At 41.4% G+C, this 19248-nt stretch overlaps 1 protein-coding gene across 2 annotated transcripts in view; it reads left to right on the top strand.

The window, feature by feature from the left end:
* The first annotated feature begins 26 nt into the window (after positions 1–26).
* QSER1 (glutamine and serine rich 1) overlaps positions 27–19248 on the top strand; it is a 54496-nt gene continuing 35274 nt past the window's right edge. For both annotated transcript variants that reach the window (XM_042465280.1, XM_042465271.1), the window contains exon 1: positions 27–171. In XM_042465280.1, coding sequence (XP_042321214.1) covers positions 77–171 — 95 coding nt within the window. In that variant the 5' untranslated portion in view covers positions 27–76. The remainder of the gene's footprint in view (positions 172–19248) is intronic.

Below are 19248 nucleotides of genomic sequence, written 5' to 3'. Positions count from 1 at the left end.
AGGGTCTCCTCCTCCTCCTCCTCCTCCTCCTCCACAGCCTCGCCCCCTTCTCCCTTTCCCCCCTTCAGCCCCGAGGATGGAGAGGAGCTTCCCCATGGCTTCGGCCACCGCAGCCGCCGCCTCCTCCGCTTCTCCTCCATCCCCCGCTTGGGCCTACAGCAGCAAGCCCAGGTAAGCTCCGCAGCGGTGGGGGGCCGCGCTAGGAAAGGCCGGGGATTGATGCGAGGCCTACTCTGTGTGTGTAGCGTGTCTCTCTCTCTCTCTCTCTCCCCAAAGTGTTTGGGGCGGGGAAGGGAGGAGGAGGAAGGGAAGGGCGGCAGGAACAATGGGAGCCCGGCCGGGGTTTGCCAGGGGAGAAGCGGGGAGCAGGAGGGCGAGCAGCAGCGCCCCAGGGGCAAGGACTGAGGGGCGCTTTCCCAGCCACGCTGCTGCTTTTCCGCCTCCTTCCTTTATATCCTTCCCTTTCTCTCTGCCACAACTGAGGTGGCTTCCCTTTCCACACACGCACCGCCCCTGGATAAGAAGTCTCTGGCTTGTTCTGGGGGTTTGGTTATATTGTCTGTCGTTTCCTGGACTGGCACCTCCCTCCCAGGAAGCTTCTTCGGGCAATCTGCTGCTGCTGCTGTTGTTGTTGTTGTGTTTCTGACTTATGGCGACCCTCTCATGGGGTTTTCATCTTGGCACGTTTTGCTTGGGGCTGCCATTGCCATCCCAGAGGCTGAGAGAGTGTGGCTTGCCCTAAGGCAACACTATTGTGGGTTCACCCAGTGGGTCTCCATGGCTTTTCTTGAGCCCTAGTCTCCCAAATGCCCTGGGCTACTGCCACACTTCAGAAACAAAGCAGCATGACACCACTTTGGCTTCCATGTCTCAATGCCATGCAAGTTCAGGGTACCTCTCTGACAAGGCAGGCTCAATATCTCACAACACTACAGGTCCCAGAATTCCATACCATTGGGCCATTGCAGGTAAAGCGGTGTCAGACTGCGTTAATTGTGCTGTGCAGACGCAGCCCTGGTCCAGGGCTCAGAACATCATATCACACTGGCCCCTTTTCCATTTCATTTATATACACTTGTCTGTCCATATTCGCTAGGGTCAGGGGCACAAGACCCCGTCAATATGGAAAAACCACAAATAACAAAACCACCATGTTTTCACCTGAGAGGACACCTCTCTAGGAATCTCTAGGTCCTCCAGGGCAACTCTGTGGTCAAGGTCCGACAGACACTGACCATAGAGTTGCACAGGAGGACCTAGATATTCCTAGAGAGAACATATTAATCAAAATATGAATAATCAAATCCACAAATATGGAGGAATGAGTGTATGTATGTGTGTGTGTGTGTGTGTGTGTGTGTATATATATATATATATATATTATATATCTGAGTGTGGCTTTTAACTCCTCTAAGAAGCCAGTGCATCTTCAAAAGCTTGCATGGTGTATTTTGTGCATTTTGGTTGGTCGAATAAAGCTATCCCTGTTTCATGGATTTTGGATGCCAGTGTACTTTAACTAGAGCCAGCGTGGCATAGTAGTTTTGAGTGTTGGACTACAACTCTGGAGACCACGGTTTGGATCCCAGCTCTGCCACGATGGAAACCTATTGGGTAACCTTGGGCAAGTCACACTCTCAGCTTCAGGGGAAGACAGTGGAAAGCCTCCTGGGAACAAATCTTGCCAAGAAAACCCCAGGGTCACCTTAAGTCAGAAACGACTTGAAGCCACACAACAACAATAAGAATCTGGGCAACACCTCTGGATACCTTTTGGGAGAATTAGTGTTTTCTTTTCCTACTCTCAAGGTGTTTCTTTTCAACAGCAGTTCAGGTTCAAGAGTTCATGTTTACTCCTTGGGTTGCCAAGCAGGGAAGCAAACTTGTTTGAAGGTCCCTGGAAGAAAGAAGGGAAGCTTCTTCATAATAAATAGTAATAGGCTCACCTGTGAGGCATTAAAGAAGGCGTGGTTCTGGAATAAAGAAGAGAGAGGAGTGTGGAGGTTTCAAATGTGGAATTGCCAAGTTACAAATGCTGATAGTCAGGGATGGATAGGTATCGCTAATTCTTAATGATCACATCTTTAATGACCAGAGACTGTTCTGAGCTCATCTCATTGCTTCCCATCCTTGCATCATTTGAATTTTATTGTGCCATCCGTTACTTTATAGTGGTTTCAGTAGCCTAGCCTTTTAAATGCTTAAATTTAAAATCCAGCTTGAGGAAAAGTATTCAGCTCCCCCACCCCCTGCAAGGGTTGGGAAAAATAAAAGAGGCTTTCAAGGAAACAATTTCTTACCTATAGCAGGAAAGGAGATTCTGCTACCCTGTAAATATTAAAATATAGTGACCTATTAGATATGTTCAGAGAGCCAGCATGGCATAGTGTTTTGAGTGTTGGATCACGACTGTGGAGAGCAGGATTCGATTCCCCGTTTGGCCGTAAAACCCACTGGGTGACCTTACACAACATGTCACACCCTCTCAGCCTTAGGTGAAGGCAATGGCAAACCTACGCTGAACAAATCTTACCAAGAGAACCCCATTATAGGGTCACCATAACTCAGAAATGATTTGAAGGCACACAACAACATTATGTTTTTAATATAGTGGTACTTACATATTTAATGAAGAATCAGTTATATTTCCTAGGACTATTGAGAAATTGTGCAAGCTGTTCTGCATGTGTTTCATAGTGAACCTCGAGTTAAAAGTCAGTATGGAACAAATGTGACATGGAACAAAATATTGCAGTGGATGTATGATCCTGGCTACTTGTAGAGATTATGTTTGCAGTGATGTATTAGATACACTTTGGACCTGTGAATGGCATATAAAGTCAGTAGGTTTCTTGGGTGCATGGTCTTCCCTTTCTTCTAGTTCTGAACTCAACTCGTTTACAGAAAGATTGTGTTATGATCTTACTCACTTTGTTGTTGTTGGTTGCCCTCGAGTCGGTTCCAATTCATGACGACCCTGTGGATGACACATCTCCAAGAATCACTATCCTCCACTGCCCTGCCCAGATCCTGCAAGCCCTTGCCCATAACTCCCCTGATTGAGTCTGTCCATCTGGTTTGTGGTCTTCCTCTCTTTATTCTATCCTCTACCTTTCCTAGCACTATCGTTTTTTTAGTGACCCATGCCTTCTCATTATGTCGCAAAAGTATGATAGGATCACCATTGCTTCCCAGAAGAGTCCTGGTCTGATCTGTTCAAGAACCCATTTCTTTGTCTTCTTGGCTGTCCATGAGATCCTAAGTACCTGTACTGTTCTCTAGCGCCACATTTCAAATGAGTTGATTTTCTGTCTATCTGTTTCCTTCACTATCCAGCTCTCACATCTGTACATGGTAATTGGGAATACAATGGCCTGAATGCTAGGATGTTGAAAATGCAAAGAGCCCAAGACAAAAAAGCACACTTCATGAGGGGAGAAACTCATGGGGGAGCAGAAAAGAGATGCAGACACTTGCAAGGTGATATACTGTAGTGAGGATTAAGCTACTGTACCTGAAGTAACGCAGAACAGCACAAAGAAAAATAGGAAGCACCGAAGAAGAAAACTTTGGTTTCTTTTACTGATTCTAGTTATACCTTTTAATTTCCCATTGAGAGGGTGCAGTGCAGATGAAAGTGATGACTGGAGGCTGGACCTTCCTGGAAAAGTGATGGATAGGCATGATTTAACTTCTGAGTGCCAAGAGAAAATATGTCCTGTACCTCCTCTGAACAAGGAAGAAAATAAAGGAAATTGATGTCAACACCACCTAACTCTTTTAATCTTGAATATTGTAACCTTTAAAACCTACTTAAAGTTTTTTGTTTTTCTTAATCAGTATGACATCCTAATTAGCCCTGTAAAAATGATAGAAGACAACTTGGTTTTAATATACAGTTGCCCCCCTACAAAGATGGACCCCCCCACGAAAACGGAGGCTCGCACTTATTCAAGCCCCATAGGGTTGAATGTGGTGCACCCCTGTGCACATGGCCTGGGCGCATGCACTATTGTAAATAGTGGAAGTCGCCCCTCCGCGCATATTCAGGAACACAGATCTCAGATCTGCGACTTAGGAAGGGTGACTGTACTCCATTTAGATGTTATCGCTTAAGTGCTGTAATTGAAGATTCACAATATGTATACACAATAGTTGTGTACACAGGAGAAATTGAAATAGCCAAGCAGTCCTTTGGGCCATGAAAAGGGCAAGGAAGCCTTTCTCATTGGTGGCCTGGTTCTGATCATGTTGCACAACGAGTAGCCAATCCCCTGTCTTGTAAGTCTATAGGGCTGTTCACTGTCAAGGAAAATTTCCCTGCCCTTTCCTAAATCATAAAAATGGAAGATTTTTCTTACTGGTGGTGAGTCTCCAAAGATCAGCCAAACAGCCATGGCAATGTAATAATTCCGTCTCTTCAAATCACTCACAAGATGACAGAACTGAAGACAGTAAGGAGATGATCACACTACTCTCTTAGAGTGTTGCTATTCCACTTTAACTGCTCTGGCTGCTTCCTGTTGCATTCTGAAGTTTGTAGTTCAGTGAGGCCTAAAGACTGCTCTGGGTGAATATTCTAAATGCCCCTCCATAAACTGCAAATCTCATAATGTATCAGGAGGCAATCATAGCAATAAAAATGGAATAGCAGCGTTTTAATATTGTAGCTCGATCTCCCTAGTGTACAGATCTGTTGCCTCATAAAAGCCTAGAACTGAGCAGATTGAGGACTTGCATCTCTTCACTGCATGCATGTAGGCAGAATTGCATAACAACATGAGAGCAGAACATTTTCCATGTGGACTTCTTTCCTTCTCTGGTACGTCAGTTATTTCTGCACACCTTGGATGTTTCCACACGTATACAGAAGCCTCATTCTTTTGTTGGTGGTCCTTTTGCTTTCAAATCTGTAAGCACTGAACCACTGATTTTACAATTCTCCAGAATTTCCTGTGCTGCCAGTATTCTGCAGTTCACTTGGCTGCATCTTTAAAAAAACACTCTCTTAATTTATATAGGATATTTATTGTGCTATTAGAGACAGTATGTGGGACCTGCAACAAAATATTACAAAGCCCTGCCACTTCCTAATAGAAGTGTTTATGTCTCCGGTGTGAAGTAGCTCTGGTATTTTCCCCTATTTTCACCACAGTTTTCTGTTTTCTCTTTCCTATCGTTTTTGCAATTCACCCTCTACATTCAGTGGCTACTGAGTATGATCATATCTCACTGAACTGTTTTGGGTTGAGGATGACCTGTTTCCTAGGGATTTAAAAAATGTTTGTTGCCTATTGCAAACTTCAGCATTCTCCTGAGAGTGCTAGTACCTCCCGTGTGCTTATTGGTGAATTTGCTTTTTGTGCTTTTTAGTAGACTGTGGTTCAGTCAGAGTAAACTCTGATCCAACTAGAACAGACCTACTGAATACTTACCAGGCTTTAATGGATCAATTGGATCTACTTCTGTGGGAGCTAACAGAGGGAATGGGACTCATGTGCCCCTCCCCCCCCCCAAATGATGTGGGAAGTTCCAGCAATCCTAGTGATAAGTGATGAGAAATGCTGGGAGCCCCAACAGCATGTGGATGGTTGCATGATTCCTACCCCTGATTTAACTAAGCTGTTCTAGGTGGGTTTCTCTAATTTTATTTTTAAAATGGACTGTCAAGAAAATGGCATCAGGTGTTGGAGAAGTATCATATTCTTTAGAGAGCCAGTGTAGCATAGTGGCTTCATCTGAGTAAACGTTAAGATTCTACTCATCTCAAGAAAAGAGATGCTGTTTACTCCCTATTCATCTGGAATATAGTACAGTATAGTATAGAACCACTAGCTGTACCTTGAGATAACAGACCATTTTAGTAGCCTTATGCTGTCCTTTGAATTGCAATATTTGTGTGTGATAAAAACATATGAATCCTACTAGCTGCATAAAGTTTGATGCTTGTACTGGTATTAAAATTCATTCCACTATAGCAATATATCTGAAGAAGAAGATTGGTCTTCAGATACTAATGCCAAATAAAGTTAATTAATCTTTCAGGGGCCACATGATTGTTGCAGTTCCAGAATGGATACAGGAGTCACACAAGCATTTCTCCTCTGCCTAAGCGTAGCAGATCCAGTGCCCTGCTGGGGTTACTTGCGTGTTGGCATAGGCAGGAAAGGCTGACATCTGCTTTTAAGCACAAGAAGTAGTACAGGCCATTTGACTTCCTGTTTTGGGGAAAGGGGGAGACATTTTAGTATTGTGGATATTTACAGACAGAGTTCTGTACTACTTGTCAATCATAAATCTAAGCCCCTCTAACTACCACAGTGCATATTTCCGTTTTTGCTGTATGGTTTGGCGTTATAAGATAAGCAACTGTTCAGTTTTTTGCCTTTGCTTCCAGTTACTTATGCTTTGCAGATGTAGATGTGTGGGAAAGAAATTCATGGTTTTCTGTAGCAGAATTTTGAAATCTAGTATCCAGAAGACCAAGACTGTCTTGTGGGAGTTTATAGCTAAGAGAGACTATGCATGATGACATTTCAAATGCTGTTTCTTCATTTCTTTGTATGATCTTGTTAGTGGCAATGGAGCCAAGTCAGTTACCACTACAGATGTTTCTTGACCAGTGAATACATCAGTATTTTCTTTTTCTTTTTGATATAACATACACAAAAGCTGAATATTTAGCATGCAAAAATCAGTTTTTCTGTTTTCTGATTTACTTCCTAGTATGTTTACAAGAAAATTGAAATAGCAGAGAGAGAATAATTGAAACTGTAAACATTTAAAATGTTGTGTTTCCTCTGTGTCATCTGTTTAATACAGAAAAATCACACACAGTTGTAGGAATACATTTTGATATACTTCCCCTTATCTCTGGGGAACATATACAGTCGCCCCTTCAAGTCTGCAGACTTGAAATGTGCAGATTTGTAAATCCGCAGAGGAGTGACCGCTATTAATCTTAATGAGGCGTGCGCCCCACATGCACACGCCCCATTCAGGCCTATGGGCTTGAATATGTGCAGGATTTTGAACTTGAGCGGGGAGGCATAATGGATCCCCCACGAGTTCAAAGGGGCAACTATATTCTAGTGAGAGTGAGATTGATTCAAGTGAAAAAGTAGGTTAGAAAGGCATAGCTTATAGATTTTAGATAATAGTTTAACATGATTGTTGTTGTTGTTAGCTGCCTTCTGGACTCATGGGGATCCTGTATAGGAAACATCTCAAAATCCTCCTATCTTCCACTGTTCTGCTTAGGTCTTGTAGACTGAGTCTAGACATCCGATATGCCATCTTCCTCTTTTCCTACTACCTTCTACCTGCCCTTGCGTTATTGTCTTTTCTAGTGAGTCTTGTTTTCTTATGATGTGGCCCAAGTACGACAGCCCCAATTTAATCATCTTGGTTTCTAGGGAGAGTTTAGGCTTTATCTGTTGATATCCTTCCCTTTTCCCAAGGAAATCAGTTAACATGGGCTGAAACAGACAGACCACCGTTTGTGCTTGGACAGTAGCAAGCACGCATGCCCAGTCCCAACCCGGGCCACCACTGCAGTCTTGAACTGGGCTGCCAGAAGGAGCAAACTCTACCTGCTCCTTCTTGCCCTGGTTCTTCTGTGATGGTGTGGCATCAGCATGGCTTCTGGCCATGTTTGGGGCATGCGTCGTCTAAACACCGTGCTCCCAATGGTGCCTGAAGCCGGCACTTTGGGCCTGTCTGTTTTGGGCCATACATAGAGTTTCCCTCCTTTTATTCTCACAATCATCCTGGGAGGAGGAGGAGGAGGAGGAGAAGCCTAAAACATAGCAACTGGCTCCAGGTAAGTGAGTTTAAAGGCTGAATGGTTATTCAGACATAGGCCTAATTAGTAGAACTTTGAAACTCTACTTTCTCAACTCTGACACTCCATTCCACTCGCTCTTGCTTTTTATCAGGTTTTTCATTTTTTCAAAGGGCACCATAAATGGGTTCAGCTCTCGAAGTGACAGTTCTCTTTAACAGGCAAGATAATATGCTGTAATCTAAAGTGAAAGTTACCTGCCTGAACTCAGAAGTGGTCAGGGACTAAACTTTTAAGGAAATATGGGGGTGAGAAAATCAGGATAGTATACCAGCTTTGTGAAATGTGATCAACATGCAGATATTGTCATTTAATGCCAGTATACAGCCCTGAACATGTGTGTATACAAATACAATCAGCCCTCCACATTTGCTGAGGTTAGGTCACAGGACCTCCACAAAAGTGTAAAAACCACTAGCCCTCCCAACCATATTTAAAACACACACACACAATCTGGAGTGGAATGCCTTCAAGGTGGCAGGGTTCCTTTGCAAGGCAGAAGTGGGTGGCTGGTGGGGTTTGCCTCAGTGGCTGCCCTATACCATTTTTAATAGGGACTTACAAACTCACAACATATTTGCTGTCTTTCAGTTGCACAAAGCTTGCAGTCCCTATTAAAAATTGCATTGGACAACAGAGGCAACACCAAATAATCAGTGAATCATGAAGTCCACATGGATACCAAAATCCATGGATGCTCAATTCCCATTAAATACAGTAGCATAGTAAAATGGTGTCACTTATATAAATAGCAAAATCAAAGTTTACTTTTTGGAATGTATGTATTTTTTAATATTTTCAAGCCATGGATGGTTGAATCCATGAATAAAGAGTCTGTGGATATGGAGGGCTGACTGTATATGGATTCTTGCTTTCTGAACAGAATCAATTATGTTGTTAGCCTGATGTGTTTTTTGCAAACTTAAATACTGTCCCTTTTTGCAAGGCAAGAAACCATTTGTCTTGTATCAGAATTAAGCTTGGCAGTGTCATTGTTTCCATAGTACGTGTGGAATATTCTATAATGATAGGTGGGAACTCAAAATTGTACTTGGGCAGAATTCTAAAGTGCCAAGAGTATCCAAATGAAAATTGACACTGAATAATTCTTTTTCTACTTGTTGTAAGTTTTCCTTTGAAAAGAGTACTTGTGTATTTGTTGTGGAATCCTGTTCTTCAGCCTGTTAAAATTGTTCCAAATTCACAAGCAGGCATTTGTCCAAATTTAAAATGCTAGTCTGTCATGATAGTGCATCTTTACTTGAAAAATGTGGAGAATATACAGATCATTGGATGCATAATTGCCTGATTTTTATAAAGATATTTTTGTGTTGTTTCTTGTCCTATTACTTGATACTGCCTTTTAATGAACTGTAGCCAAAAGTGGCATTTAATTACTACATCATAGGGATTAGTTATTCTGGATTTTCCTTTCAGCTTTTTCATTGATTTATATGACTTTTCTGCCAGTTAGGTACAACTAAGCTTTTCAGATGTGCAATTTCTATAATTGTGTTGAATGCCCTCCTTGCACTGCAGAAACACTTGTGAAGATCACCTTATTTGGTTATTTGTAGTATACTGTAATGTGAATTTTATGCATTGTCATCATTTATGCTGTACCCCGCTTTGATCATTTTTTTGGAAAAGCAGGCTATAAATAAACATTATTATTATTATCATCATCATCATCATCATCATCATCATCATCATTATTATTATATAGTTGTAGATAGAAAGCAGTGAGTACTTAAGTTGTCTAAAAGGCACTATGGCTCATAAGCTATTTTGGGGAGGAAAGTGAAATCTGCTCTTCTTGGTTACTTAACACAGGACCAGCTGAAGACTACAGTATGTGTGCAGACTTTTGACAGTTTCATCACTTCTCAGTGGGCAAGATTATGTAAAACACAGGTTGATGTGGGTGTAGAGAGAAAGGGAAAACATGATGTTGAAGTCATGACATCTGAATTGTCTGTCATCAAGGGAACTAATAGTGCCACTCTATTCTGCTTTGGTCAGACCTCACCTGGAATACTGTGTCCAGTGCTGGGCACCAATTCAAAGAGGATGTTGACAAGCTGGAGTGTGTCCAAAGAAGGGACACCAAAATGGTGAAAAGTCTGGTAACCATGCCTTATGAGGAGACACTTAGGAAGCTGGGTATGTTTATCCTGGAGAAGAGATGATTAAGAGGTGATATGATAGCCCTGTTTAAGTATTTGAAGATGGAGCAAGCTTGTTTTCTGCTGCTCCAGGGAATAGGACACAGAATAATGGATTCAAACTACAGTATTGGAAAAGATATTCCACCTGACCATTGGGAGGAACTTCCTGACAGTAAGAGTGAGTGGTGGAGTCTCCTTTGGAGGTCTTTACACAAAGGCTGGATGGACATCTGTCAGGGATGCTTTGATATTGTGTCACTGCATAGCAGGGGGTTGGACTGGATGACCCTTGTGGTCTCTTTCAACTATGGCCTAAAACAGATAGTCCAAAAGGAGTGGCTTCAAGCTGCTTTGGGGGCATGGCATTCATCTGACACATGCCACTAGAGCGGCTGGGAGCTACTCTGAGGCCGCCAGTGGTAACCTGAAACCACCGGAAAAAGGAGTGGAGGAAAAATGCTCCTGCTGGCGTCCGGTTTTGGGAACATGACAGTGACCTGCTTTGAGAGCAAGGTGTGCAGTTGCTCTGGTTCCTGAGCACAGTGGCCATAGGCCGCTCCTTCATGCCCATCTATGCCCCCATAGGCCTGAACAGACAGGCCAAAATAAAGCTGCTTTGGGCCACTTTGGAGGTATGCTGTTTAAATGATGCATGTGTCCTAAGAGGCCAGAAGCCACGCCAAAGCCACATTCCAGTCTTAAGGACTGGATTACAGCTTTGGCACGTTTCTGGCCTCTTAAGATGCATGTTTCATTTAAATAGCATACCTCCAAAGTGACCTAATGCAGCTTTATTTTGGCCTGTCTGTTCGGGCCCATCGACTCCTTTAAGTTGAAATGGGAGAGGAGAGGCCTACAGACATAAATTCAGATAAGCCTCTTAGCAGATGATATGATGTTTTCACCTGGAGTAACCCCTGGAATTGAGGGAGCAATGAAGGAAGAAAAAGATGTAGTGCTACAAATTTAGTTCTGCCTCCATCCCATCCTTTATTGGTAGGAGAGCTGAAAATGAGCAGTCTGCTTATTAATAGAGTGGATGCTGTATAAAGATTTTAGATGCTGTATTTTAAAAATTCGATAGAAGCCAGATTGAGTAACTTTCAGGATCTGGTTTCGTGTTTGTGAAACAGTCTTCCTTTGGACCTTTGGCTTGAAGAATATCTTACTCGCTTTTGCAAAAGCTTGAAGACCTTCCTCTTCAATTCGCCAGATTGCTGAGTTACTGAGTATGCTAAGGTTGCCAAGATGGGCATTGACTGATAATGAGTTTTTTGTATATTAGCATGTTATTGTAGCATTTTAATTGTCTGCTTTTATTGACTGATTTTTCTTATATATATTATAACTAATTGTTATTATTGTTGTTACCGGTACTTTGTCTAGTAGTAGCAGGAGGTGAACCTCAGGGCATCAATACCTGGTGGCTTCTGGTGGCATAAAATCCTCTTCCTTCAGTATAGGTTTCTGCTGCTAAATAGTTAAATACTGTATAAGTTATTGCATTAGTATGAATATGAATTCCACTTCATTGGAGACAATCTGGATAACCACTTAGTTTATCTTCAATCAGATTTAAATGCTCTAAGTGTACTAGATCTCCAATGCCAGTGTAGTTTTAATGCTGCAGCCAGACCTGTACCATCTTACAAGAAGTTGGTGGAGTTTTCTTCCATCAAGCTTTTGAAAGGGAACAGCACCTAACAAATGGGCCACCTTCAGGCATCCAAGTTATATACAGTATCTTGCTATCAGCACCATCATTAGAGGAAGAAACTCTAATGTATGTTTTTCTCCATTATTCAATCCAAAATGTATCTACTCAGAAACCAGTTCTACAGAGTAGGTTTAGGCTAGAATTCTATTGGTGAACTAAGCTAACATGACACACTGTTATGCTGGCATAGTGCACACTTTGCAGGACTACACAGCAAAAAAAGGGCATAGAAAGTGTGTCCTGCTGTATGGCATGCAAGTCCCCAAGTGGCCTGTTTCTTCAGTGGCTCCCTATGACTTCTTGAAGCTAAAGGCACTGTGGGAAAGCAGCCTTGCAAAATTGCCTCTGCAGGACCTTTCCCCTCCTGCCACTACTGCTGCACCTGTTGTCTACACTGGTGTAGTTTCACTGCCCAAGAGGGTCTTAATCTAAGTATGCTTTGGGTCGGACCAGTAGTTAAAGATTAAATTCAGCTTTAGGTTACAGTGCTCAGTTCTTGGTATCTGATGGTGTTTGGCTCCTGGACCTCTTGTGGATACCAAAATCTGTGGATGCTCAAGTCCCATTATGTACAATGGCATAGTAAAATGATGTCTCATGTAAAAAATGGCAAAGATCAAGGCTTGCTTTTTGAAATTTATATATGTTTAAAATATTTTCAAGCCATGGATGCTTGAATCCATGGATAAAAAAAATCTGTGGATATGAAGGGCTGACTGGATTATCATTATCATCATTATTTATACCCTGCCTTTCTTTCAATAATGAGACTCAAGGTGGCTAACAGAATATTTAAACAATACAGATTAAAAAGGCAAAGTGTAAATATAAAATTTATTTTAAAACACTTAATAAAATATGAAAAACTATAAGCATTAAAAATATTAATATTCATTAAAAGGCTACATCCAAACCTTAAAAACAGCACAACACAGCATTAAAAGCCCACCACAGTCAGTTTCTAAAAGCCTTTTGGTATAAAAAATGTTTTAACAATCTAGCTACTGTTCTTTAGGGTAACTGAAGTTTCTGACCACTTTTCAAAGGCAGCCCCACATAGAGCGCATTATAGTAATCCAACCGGAAGGTAAATAAGGCATATGTTAATGTTGCTACATCTGACTTCTCCAGGAACAGGCATAATTAGTGCACTAGTTTAACTGTGCAAATGCACTCCTAATTCTGACTGAGACCTGGACCTCCAGGGTCAGGACTGAATCCAGTAGTACCCCCAGAGTGCGAGCCTTCATTTTCAGGAGGACTGTAACCCCATACAGTAAATAGTTAAGAGTCAGAGTTGGGAGAGTAGTGTAGGAATTGGGTTCTGCTTTAAAGTTAAATGGTATGGAAATATACAGTACTTGCTATTGCTATTGTGTATCAGTTCAGTCCAACCAGTTCATTCATTCTGAAAAGTTACTGTTTGGAGTTGAGTTCTATTCTCAAGACCTCACAGCAGCAAAATTTAGCCTCATTTTTGAATTGCCTGCTGTTTCATCCTTTATCATTTGATTTTTATCGTCCTTAGCCCAGTAAAGAGTTGTGGAGAACTCCAGAGTTCATATGGTCTTTTGTAACATTTTGGTGGTTGTTACAAAGTGATGACAGATCTTTTATGGAGCAACACACCTACCTTTGTATTTAGTATTTTCCTAGGTTGTTGCTGCTAAAGAGGGAAGAAATAAATGAAACAAAGATAGCAAGTGGAATAAATTGTGAGGAGCTTCAGCAACAAAACAAGAAAGTTACTTCCTTCTGATGGAGAATTAGCCAATGCTTCCAAACAAGGTTTTTGCAACTCCTTCAGACCCTAGATACATGGCACATACTCTGTCTTCCTCACAGGCACAAATTGCTTTAATAATGCAGGAGAGAGGGAAGGGTTGGAGTTGTTGATGATATTGAGACCAGTATGAGGAAAAGATGACAGATATTCCTGAACTGTCTTTCCAGTTGCATTCAACAATCCACTTGAAGAAAAAGGAGAAGGCTCACACAACAGAACTGCTTTAGAAGCACTGTAGAATTTTAGTGGGCTTAAAACAGGCAAGTTAGTACTTGCTTTCTAGTATTAAAATACTTAAGATTCTTATTTCCCGTATGTTACTGAAAAGCAGTGTTGTTTAAAGAGCAAGCCAGAGAATGTAAGAATAAGAAAGTTGCAATAAAGTGAAGACTAAGTGCCCATTTTGAATAATTCTCTTTAAAGTATAGCCAATCTATATATACTCAGCGTATTTTCATTTATCTGGATACACATATATATTTCTAACAAGGAAAGTTTTTAAAGATATCCACACTATCTGCTTAAGAAGGATACTCTCACTCTTGAAGAGACACATTTTCTTTTTATTTGTTTATTTAAAATATGACTATCCTGTTTTCAGCCTCATGATTCTTACAGTGCCTAACATTTCAGAGATAATAATAAATAACATGTATTTGTAAGATTATATGATTGAAATGTTTTACACTACACTTCAGCTGAGAAGGCTCCCAAATAGTAGATGAAAGCAAGACCGTCCCTGCCCAGAGACATGCAATCTAGTAAGGCAAGAAACACAAAAGAAAAGGGGAAGAAGGGTAGGTGATACCAATTCTTAATGTCAACAGATTTCAGAAAGAGGAGGCACTCAGTGCAGCTGGTCTTCAGTAGAACTGCAGCCATATGAAATGGCCTTCTCTGCTGAGGATGGGAAGGTACTATGGAGTTTTTCTTTTAGCAGAGCTGGTAGAGTGGCTCCATTGCCATTTCTTTCTATTGCAGTTGTAATTTTTCCCCCGACAGAAATACTGATTTCAAACCATTGTCTTCCCAGAAATGCATCCTGAAATCCTGAAATATTTTCTCATGATTTAAAACTAGTTTTTGTACCATTTTGAGTACTTCATGAGAACAGTTGGGAATGATGAAAGCTTGTTGATGTTAAGCTCTCATCTGCATGGTAATCTAGGAGCCGTAGATGTTTAGATCAGGTCAGTTCATACTGAAATTCCCAAAGATCAAATTTTCCAAACATCTATAAATATAATATGTGATGATGTTACATCTCCTAGACACAGAGCTGCAATAACTACACTTGTATCTGAATCCCACATGGGAAATTTATGAGCTTCCTGTTATTTTTTAAATGGAATCAAGGTCACAACAGACATTTCTACTAAAATATGCACTTCTGAAAGAAGTGGTAGCAAATCGCTAAATAAAAATACTGTTAAAAATAAAACTTAAAAAGTTCACAATTACTGTGCTGCCATTCCAGTTATTCTCTCGTCCCTGTGATGAAAGTTTCCTTATCCCACCATTTCTGTTTCCCTTCCTGGAAATTCAACATACTTCTCTTTCCTCAAAGATGATCTTGTCAATGTTCCACAGATTTTTATACTTCTGGTGGGTTTTCAGTATCTAAGATAATTGAACATGTTCTCTCTCTGTCACCTATCAGTTACTGCATTTACTGCTGTGGGCTGCTGTTAGTTCACCACAACACAGCAAGGACAATTATTAGCAGTTGGCAATATTTTTTTAAATGTTAAAAATATAAATTAGTACCAAAGGTTTCAATGCAGTGCAAGGAAATATGGAAATAATTTTTAAAATTCTAATGGTTAAAATAAACATTAATGATAATGTAGCCAATGAATGTTTGGGTGAGGCAAGAGAGAATAAAAGCTAAAAGAAAGCAAATAGTACTATTTATTAAAATAAAAATGCAACTGACTTCATTTGTTCATTCAGCCTGCTATGGATGAGCAGTCCCCTACTGGTTGCCAAACAGGAATAATGGCTCTAAGCCATAAACCATTGATTGGTTCCGAAGTACCTTAGGAAGGTGAAAGGTGCTTGTGCAAGGCAGTTCTACATAATTTGTTTGATTTCTTGTTGTGGGGCTAAACTATATGGAGCTGAAAATGCAGTAATGTCTCCCTTTGTTGACATGTGACATCCAGTAACCTTTAAGTCCTGCCTATATGTCCTCTTGCTCTTGGGGCTTAAAGTTGAGGTAAAAAGAATCATGTTTTATTATGATTCTTTAACTGGGTTATTTCGCTCATTTTACATATGGTTCATGTCTGCTTTAGTTTCAGTTTTTATCTTTCACTGGGTACAGGCAAGGGGACATGTTTTGGGTCATTTATTATTTTTTGTTAATTTTTGTGTGGAAATCACCTTTTTAAAAATTCTAGCCCAGGATCATGCAGATGTATACATCAGCACATTTCTCCCCACCTGCTACAGTTTCAAAACAGTGTTTCCTACAAAGAAAAAATGTGGACAGTCATTCCTCCCACCCCTTCCACCTCCTCTTGCAGGCAGTAATAACCAGGCAAAGGAGGAGAAAGTATATGCCGGCTGCACCCCTTCCTAGAATTGTGGACCTAAAGGTGGTAGTGCACGCACTGGGAAACTCAAGGCTGGACTTCTGCAATGCACTAGACATTGGGATACTTTTGTACCAAGTTGAAAACCCCAACTGGTTCAGAATATGGCAGCTGGATTGATTACAGGTACATCCACACAGCACACTGATCTTAAAAGCACTCTGCTGGTTGCGAATTAGTTTCCATGCAAAGTACAAAGTCTTGGTTATTACCTTTAAAGCCCTACATGGTTTGGGTCCAGGTTACCTACAGGATCACCTTCTCCCATACAATCTGTCCTATATACTCAGGTCCTTTGGGAAATGCTTGCTCCAACCAGCCAGGACTAGACTACCCTCACTCCCATTTCACTGCTCCCCTTCATTCATCTAATCAGACAGGGCATAGCTTCTTGAGACATCGTCAAGATCAGATTTATAGATTAGTGGACCCTGAGAAAGCCAGAATTCACAAACTAGTGACAAGCATGGGTTTAAAGCTGGCTTTCAAGTCATGTTTTCTTAACCACACTTCACCATAATCTGTGATTCAGATTGCATAAGAAGCTTTCCCCTTCTGAGTATCTGACTTTCACAGAGCGAATGAGGGAATTGGGAGTGAATGAGGCTATGAGCACCTCCATTCTACTCATTCATATCTTGTTTTATCAGATACAATAACTTGGAAATATGGCTATTGTAAGAGAAATTACTTGTGTGATTAGGAAAAAATACTATAATAAATAAGATACTGTATTTTCTGGCGTATAAGACTACTTTTTAACCGAGGAAAATAATCTCAAAAGTCGGAAGTCGTCTTATAGGGCGGATGCTGAAACTTCTGAGCTGGACTGGAGAATCTGTGGTTGCCGCATATGGTGGGGGAACCTAAAAAACTGCCACGGCCGCATCTCCGCCATATGTGGAGACCATATGAAAGCAGCTAGGACGGCGCTGTACAAGTATGGTAGAAGAAAATCCACTCACCAGGATTTGTGGAAAGAAGTGACTTAACATGATCCTGATGATGAGGTGAGAGGGCGCCTCACCAGGAAGGTGTAAGTGAAGGGCGGAACAAGCTGCAGGCGTCCGGGATGCCCGGGGTATGGAAAAAAGAGCCGTGCTTGCGCTATCTCTCTGATAGTCTTGGAGATAGGGAGGGCTGGGCAGGCAGGGAAAGTGCGACTCCACGCAGGTTTGGTGTAACAACATATTTCTGCTAAGCACCTGCATGTCATAAGTATTTGAATAAAATTACCATTGAAATCAAATCTGATGTGTTGTTTCTTTCAAATTTTATTTGGTGTGCATTGGAAGAGGGCAATCTTATACGACGAGTTATCCCAAATTCTATATTTTAAGAAAAGCTGGGGATCGTCTTATACGCCCAGTCGTTTATATGCCAGAAATACGGGTATGTTTCAAGACCTTTGGAAGTCAGGGGGAATGCAGCCATTTGACTGACATGTTTAACCATCAGCACCAGAACAGTGGTAAATGGAAGAACATGAGCAAAATTTTAAAGATGAGTAATCCTTGCCTGAGAGCCAGCATGGCATAGTAGACTTAGTGTTGGGCTGTGACTCTGGAGACAAGGGTTCGATATAAGCTTGGCCACACAAACCACTGGGTGATCTTGGGCAAGTCACACTCTCCCAGCCTCAGGGGAGAGTATGGCAAACTTCTCTACACACACAACTCTTGCCAAGAAAACTCCATGATAGAGTCACCTTACAACAATCCTTGCCTAAGAAAAACCCAGAGAAAGCTGGGGTTGCCATAAGTCGATAGACAACTTGAAGGCAGTCTCAACTAGTACTGGCCAGCATAATCCAAAACAAGACACAATAGATCATCATGAGGCTGTGCTGGCGCCTTTGTGCTGGGACTGCAGCAACCTCACACTCCTTGCCCCTTAGGCAGCCAAAGGAGCAGATTCTCCCACTCTTCCTTGACTGAGTCCTTGAAGGATGATGCAGGTGATGCGGTTCCCAAGACCAAGAGTCTGAGACCCAAGTCTTGCCCTGACCCCAGCTTTCCAGCCCGCGGGTTCCGAGGGGCTGGGGCTGGGGCTTGGTTTTCAGAGGACAAAGGCCATCCAGGTGCTGGGCCGGGGTAGGGGCTCTGAGACTCAAGCCTTGCGCCCAGCCCCAGCTGACCTGGGCCGCAGATTCTTCCCACAATCCAATCTCAACCCAGGACAGAGCTTCGAGGAAGGAAGAAGGTGGGTGAGGGACTTTTTTCCCAATTGCGGAGTGGCTGTGTGCACACTGCCATTGGGACAATGAGGTTTGCCATCTGTGGTGCTCAAATCCAGAGATGGCAAGTGTCAGATAAGGAGGGCCTACAGTATGTTTTTAATAAACAAGAGTTTTTCTTAACATGTTTGAAATAACCCCATAGTAATCAAATTGTTCGGCCACTCTTTAACAAAGTAAGGTAAACAAATCTCTGCTTTGTTTGTGTTCAAAGACTGTTCTTTTTTGAAACTAAATCATGACTGGTGTATTGATGTGAAAGGATTTATGTTACAATAATTTTTCTTGCACAAATCAGTCATGATGAGGCCACTAAGCTTCATATTTTTCGATTTATTTCCTCTATCATTTTAATAGTGTCAGTCTTTGTGTGTTTTATACTTACATTGGCATTCGCCTTACCCTTCAATGAGATCAACCATTCCCTTCTCCTTTTGTTCGTGTCTTCTAGATTGTAAGCATGGGGCAGGGAACCGTCTAAGTAATGATTTTGTACAGTGCTGTGTAAATTTACAGCGCATATCAATAAAGTTTAATAATATAATTAATAATAATACTTTCGGAATTCTAATTCCTGGAATTCATCTTTTTAAAAGATTGAATAACTCTATGTCTCAATGATGACTTGAGGGGAAACCTGGGGAAATTGGGTGAATGGGTATATCTTAAGGATTTTGGATTTTCCCCCCCTGAGAAAATTGAAAAAATTGGGAAATAAATTGTTTAGAATATGGAATAAAAAGCCAAAGTGTTTGTATAGTTCTGCCTGATCTATGCTCCCTGCCTTCCGACTAGTAGAAATATATGAATTCATGTTGAAAAGGAACTTTTAAATGTAGAAAAATGCTGATTAGTTTAGGTAATTTGTCTAGAATTCTGTCAGGCATATTCCTCCTACAAC

This window comes from Sceloporus undulatus, chromosome 1 (assembly GCF_019175285.1).
Source record: "Sceloporus undulatus isolate JIND9_A2432 ecotype Alabama chromosome 1, SceUnd_v1.1, whole genome shotgun sequence".
Taxonomy (NCBI): domain Eukaryota; kingdom Metazoa; phylum Chordata; class Lepidosauria; order Squamata; family Phrynosomatidae; genus Sceloporus; species Sceloporus undulatus.
This window is presented reverse-complemented; position numbering and strand designations above follow the sequence as displayed.